At 39.1% G+C, this 6,400-nt stretch overlaps 1 protein-coding gene across 3 annotated transcripts in view; it reads right to left on the reverse strand.

The window, feature by feature from the left end:
* The window catches only part of pard6a (par-6 family cell polarity regulator alpha), a 46,797-nt gene that overhangs the window by 25,983 nt on the left and 14,414 nt on the right, over window positions 1-6,400 (reverse strand). For all 3 annotated transcript variants that reach the window (XM_007541485.2, XM_007541483.2, XM_007541482.2), the window contains 2 exons: window positions 4,213-4,502; window positions 2,791-2,916 (listed from right to left, as the gene is read on the reverse strand). In XM_007541485.2, coding sequence (XP_007541547.1) covers window positions 2,791-2,916; window positions 4,213-4,502 — 416 coding nt within the window. The remainder of the gene's footprint in view (window positions 1-2,790; window positions 2,917-4,212; window positions 4,503-6,400) is intronic.

Genomic DNA, 6,400 nt, shown 5'->3' on the forward strand with positions numbered 1-6,400 from the left:
GTGCCCGACGGTCACGAGTTTCTCAGATCTCCGACAAGTACGCGCGGCCGCGTCTAAGTAGACAACGCATTTGATATGGTTTGATGCATCGTGTAACCGGAAAAATAATACTAAAAATAATAATAAAACAATATAAAATCAGCGTGATGCGTGACTCCGAGCAGAGCGTTAAAGCTCCTCACCGGGCTGAACTGCATGATGAGGTTAGCGCTGCTCATCCACAAACGCTCCGGCCAACCGGGACCACAGACATACACTTTACAGGGAAGACAGACACAGAGCCACACGCTGGGCAGCGCGTAGAGATGTAAACGCCGCATATAATTGTTCGTTCACAAAGATAAATCATTCTCACTGCTCCACAATGCGCACCTCTGAATTCGCTACATGTTATTCCTGTGGTTCACATTGAGCTGCGCAACCAGAGCTAACGCTGCGGGCTTTAAACTCTTTCCTAGAGTTCTCCAAAGGATCATAATTCCTCACAGTAAGTTTATGTAAATATCCATACATGTCAGCCTGTGTCCAGTTTGAGTGAAAGGAGGCGCGCGCGATCCGCGCTGAGGTAAAGCAGTGGCAACGCGCGAGGCAAAGCACAGAGGCACCAGCTGTGTGATTAGTTCACGCGCTGTCGGCTTTAAATGCATAAACTATAAACTTATCTATTATTAACCTATCCTTAAGGATATATCTGCTCTGCTAGTGAAATGCTCAGAGCAACAGAGACGCTTGCAGCCTGTCTTTTTTTTTTTAAAGGCGATTTTCTTTTTTTCCTTGAAACGTAAACAAGCAACGCTTAGCCTGGCAGCGAGGCTAGTAAAGCATGGCGGGCCGTCAGGCTTATAATACACTGGGGGAAACCCTGTGTGTCACATCTGTATCTTATTTTGAAGGGATATGTAAACGTTCCCATACTGACCAGAGTCAGAGAGCGTTTGGGCAGTGGTCGAGAGGAGATGAGTAGAGCTTGTGAGTCTTAAGTCTGGTTTAGATGGCAAGATTTAAGAATTGTTGGCCAATTCTCCAAACCTCTGTGATCACAGAGGTGATAAAAGTACAACAGGTTCGATCGGTTTGTGTGTCCAAGGCAGGAGCAACACACCACACACGAACATCCCAATTCCATAGGATATTCCAGTAAAACCCCCAACATAGTATACGGGAATTTAGAATAACCAAACACAGATGACGATGTAGAAGCAATAGTGATAGTCTGTGGACTCATTTTAAGAGATAATACTCGTAACAAAAAGAAAAGGCGGTGGATAAAAGACGACGGGAGCAGCCGCTCTATTTGCTGCACTATGATTTGGAGGTGAGCTATGTTTTTCATAGTTAACATTTTTAACTCAATAAACATAAACATATATAATAATGACCTTTACATATAATAATAAACATTTCCACATATCATCTCCGATATCCACCGGACTCACAGTTGTGCGATATGTCAGCTGTTTGGGATTCCCCTCTGTTCTTACGTCACTGCGCTTTCTGATTGGCTACCTGTCACATTCAACAGGTTGCATTCTCGTCCCCAGTCAGGGAAAACCCCACAGGCTGCGAGAAAAGGGCCAAGACAACCCAAATTGGGCATATTCAGGTTTTAGCGGGAACACCAACATGCAGAAGCCTTATCTGAAAGTTAAAACAACCCTCCCCCTCCCCCCGCAGCAAAATTTCTAAGTCTTGACCCGTTCGCGGTAATAAAAAGGTTGGGGACCACTGCCCTACCGTACCTGCCTACTTTCATCCCTGGGGTTAACCCTATCACTAACCCCAATCGCAAATGTTAGCGATTGGGTGATGGCCCACCCATCAATCATTTCTCAGCAGCTGAGAGCCCAGACCCTCTGGATGAAACAAATAGCGTAAAACAAGGTCTGGTTCTTACCAGATCAAGCATGGGCTGGTTAATATCATTAAGTTATAGCAATAGTTCTTAAAAGCTGCAGTTTAAAAAATGTGAAAACATTTTTGCTATGTTCTCTATAATACAAAAATGGGTTTTAGAGGTCAGTAGTTTATGCATATTATGCTACAAACTATTTTTGATGCTTTTCAAGAAGAGAGCTTTTACACAAAAAATATGGACTTTATTTAGCTCACTTTGCCACTCTATGTTCTTATGAGGAGATGAACTGAGGTAAAGTTAACTTGTTTTCATCTGCACTGAATTTTTGAAGAAGAATTTTCTGAAAACATTTGAGCAGTCTGATTGTCTCTGTGGATTTGGCTCGGCTCACATCAGTCCAGCAGACTAATTGGTGGCAACTGTCTAAGCAACATCTGTGTTAATACCAGGATGCAGGTTTTCTACACTACAGTTTTTCATTTTCAACAAAGTAAGAACTCACTTAAAGTGGTCATAAAATTATGGTGGATCAACATTATCTTACTACGCAAAACAAAAAGAGGACCTTTACATGTGTTTTAAATTCTCATGTTGCATTTTCCAAGACAGTCTGTAGTTTTTGTTCAACCAAAACTGAACAAAAACTACTGACTTTTTTCTTCAATAAACTCCTAAACCCAGAAACAGGAAGGTAGTTCTTATTATGTTGCTCTGCCTGAACTCTGTGGGGCACCTTTACACTGAGCTATGCTATCATTATTATATTTGCACATTTTCTACTTTTCTACAATAAAATAGAAATAGAGTGTAGAACATTTAAACCATACACCTTTTTATTCACATCTCAAACACTCAGTCTTTTTGGGAACATGTTAGCATCTCATGCAATTGTTTTTAAGTATGAGTTTTAAAACTTTAATTTTCACTGAGTTTACCTGATCTAAAGATTTTCCCGCTAAATCGATGCCATTGACTTCGAGGATTTCATCATTAACAGCCAGTAGTCCTGTGCTCTCTGCGAGCCCACCCCGCACCAAGCGAGATATGAAGACCCCTGGAACCTACAAGAAGACAGAAAAAAGTGTCAACAAACAGATAGAACAGATAAGATATGTCCTAAGTTTTTAATACATCATCAACAACAAAATATCTGCTGTATGAAACTGCCAGTTTTGGTTGATTTTAAAAAACAATCTTATGCTCAACATATCTTTGCTTCCATAGGTGGGCAGTGTTATTGCATATCACCATAAAATTTGATATGCAATATTAGATGCCGTGAAGAGCATAAGTCTTTTTTTTAACCATTTTCTTCCATCACAGAAGAGATGTTTTTATTTATGGCCTGAGTACAGTAGTGAGTGCTCTCTTCATTGAGCTCACAATGCCCTTCATATGTGTTTTGTGTTCAGCAAAAACTGCCCAGAGCCTGTAAAAAAAGACACAAATTATAAAAGATGTGAATATCCCTGATATCCTTGTGATAAATGTGCATATGCTGATGAGCCTTTACATACAGAATCAATGTTTAAGGAGTTTTCTCTAGAATTACTCTTTCTGAAGCCTCAAACCTGATAAAAACCTTTAGTGACAACTGGTAATGCACTTCTGCCAGTTTGTAACTCATTAAATGTGGACTTTTGGATGTGGATCTTTTCTTCTCCTTCTGACTTCTTAAGGCACTTTTCACTGGAGTCACATTCACCCAGTCTCATTAATATATACAAACATCTACGATCAGTAGATTTGCTTAGATTTGCTTGCGTGCCTTGCCCAAAGGAAAATCAAAATGTGACAGAAGGACAACTACTCTTCCCTTTGAACCACAGTCATACACATCAATAAGTGACCATTACAATCCTGAGGAATACAGTGTTATTGTCTTGTGTTGTTTAAGTAGTAACTCTGGTCAGTGAGCAGACTGTTTCCTGCGCATTGGTTTCTAATGAGAAAAAAAATGCCTTTTCTTTTCAAAGTGGAGATTTTTTTAAAAACTGTTTTGCTGAATGTCAGTTTGATAAATCAACACTAATGTACAGAACCCCACTGCATGCATCCTACAAATGTTTCCAGTCTGTTGTGGGTTAACGTCTGTGAGGAAATAAAAAACAAGCTACAAATATTCTGACACTCTCTTTAGTCTCATATTCAATTATTATAAGGAACTCCCACTTTTAAACAAAGAAAATAATTATCAGTTTAGGAAAAATTCCATTGGTAAAATACTAACGTCATCCTTGCTGTTAGTATTTAGGCAGTAAAAACCAGAACAAACACAAAGTACAGCCATTACTCCTGAACTGGATTCATTTCAACAGGATGCTCAGTCATTATGCTCAAATAAAATTGAACCTCACCTTCTCTACACCCTGCGGTGTCACCCGCACGCTCACCCCATCCCGGATGTAGAATCCCAGAGGCTTTTTGGAGCCGTACTTGTGCAGTCGAACTCGCCTATATGACTCAGGTAAAATGTCCACGTCAATAATGGATGAGATCTGTCTGAAGTCCTGTGGTGGGCCAATCATGAGGCCCGATTTGTTCTTTGAGTGGATGGAGCTGGAGGCAGCTGGGCGCAGGCCTGTTAAGCCCAGTCCTTTCCGGCGTCTCTGGAGAGAGTTGGTGGTGTAAACAATGGAGTCACCCTCTGTATGAAAACATGAAGAAGAAAGGGGAGAGCTGGGATTAGATGACAACTACATGTTTTAAAAGGGCCTTGAAAATATATTTGCTCCTTTACAGCTTTCATCTGATTTGTCTTTTGTCCCACTGGAATGCATAAGATCATCAAGCAAACATTGGGTTAGGACCAAAATTATCTGAGCAAATAAAAAAATAAATAATTTTCTAATTGCTTAATTTATTAAAGAGAGGAAGCTATCATATTCAACCTGTTACTACTGAAAAAAACTTGTTGAATCACAAACTGTGAGAAGCCACATTTTAAAAAAGCTGAGTTCAGGTTGATACTTAGATATGATAACAAATCAATAAACTGGAACTTTGATGTCAAAAAAAAAACAACCCTACCCTGTCCTGCTGCAACATAACCTTTTGAAATTTCACAACCTTGATCCCAACACACAGGCCCTATTCAGAACCAGCACACCAGCACACATCAAAGATGTGAAGTTTGATGTTCCAAAAAAAATCTCTTTCAATTCCTCACAATTAGGTCAAGCTAACACACATTTTCATTACTACAGAACCAGCAATAAAAAAACAATGTGTAAAGGCAATGACTTGCGGGGTATTATAATAAAGCTTTAGATCTGGACACATCTGAATCCATGGAATGGAAAAATTAAGCTTTGGCACAGATTAAACACAGACAGATTTAATCAGTCTATAATCTGTTTGTATTTGTTCAGTGGAACCAGATTATTCTTTGTCTTCTTTTTAGTGTGAATGGACATATCTGTTTGTTGTTAGTTTCTGTTTTGAGGTTTTGTAAGAAATCAACACTTTAATTGAAACAAAAATAACTGCAGAATTTGAGTATCATATCTTTTTAGTATTCCAATATAATATCAGCTGGTTTGAAAGTAATGGTCTGTGACTTCACTAACCACAGTTAAAGAATGGTGTTCTGAATCATCAGTTTACAGAGAAAGATAGTGCTAACCCCAAATTATGTCATTCTCAAATTAAGTCTTCATGTACAGTAATGGAGAAAAAAACGATGTACTCGCTGCAGTCATAGAAAAAAAACACCCCATGATAAAACAACTTGTACAAACTTCAGTAGCTCTAAGTGTTGTTTTTTCTGTATAGGTTTATCAGTCCTACACAGAAAATATATATTCTGTATATATTCCTCTAATGTGTTGTCAGAGGAATCTTGGCCCACTTTTCTGAACAATGCTGTTTTAATCTGTTGAGCTGAGCAGGTCTCCATTTCTGTACTGATTTCTTAAGGCCCCAACACAACATTTCAATCAGGTTTTTCAGCCATTCTGTTGCAGATTTGCTGCTGTTTGGAATCATTGTCCTGTTTATGACCCAGTTCCATGTGAGACCATTTGTCACGCAGTTGATCTCACATTCTGCTACAGAGTATGTGCGCATACACCCCAGATGACAGTGAACTGCAAGGCATCACTAGCCAGAGGCTGTAGAACCAACCCTAAATCACTACACCTCCACCTCTGTGTTTGGCAGCTGCTTTGAGACATTACTTCTATACCGTGTTTAGATTTCTCCAAAATGGCACAGCTCTCATCTGTGTTGAATCGCTTGGTTATCTGAGATGTAATCATATCTGTTTTTTTTTTTTGAAGAAGATCCATTCTTTGGCAACTCTTCTTACAAACCACACTTTCATCAGGGTTTTTTTTTTCTAAACTGTACTGTAACAATTATACAGTGAAGTAGTGTAACAATTAAAATGATAATTGAGGCTTGAAGAGTCTGAGAATCTTGTTTGTTTTACAATTATCCTGACAGTTGGAACTTCAGTCTCCCCTGATCTATTTCCATAGATCAGGTGAAAATAGATAATTTGACTTACTTTACCAATCAGAAAATACTTTTTTCTTATTGGTC

This window comes from Poecilia formosa, unplaced genomic scaffold (genome assembly GCF_000485575.1).
Source record: "Poecilia formosa unplaced genomic scaffold, Poecilia_formosa-5.1.2 Scaffold611, whole genome shotgun sequence".
NCBI lineage: Eukaryota > Metazoa > Chordata > Actinopteri > Cyprinodontiformes > Poeciliidae > Poecilia > Poecilia formosa.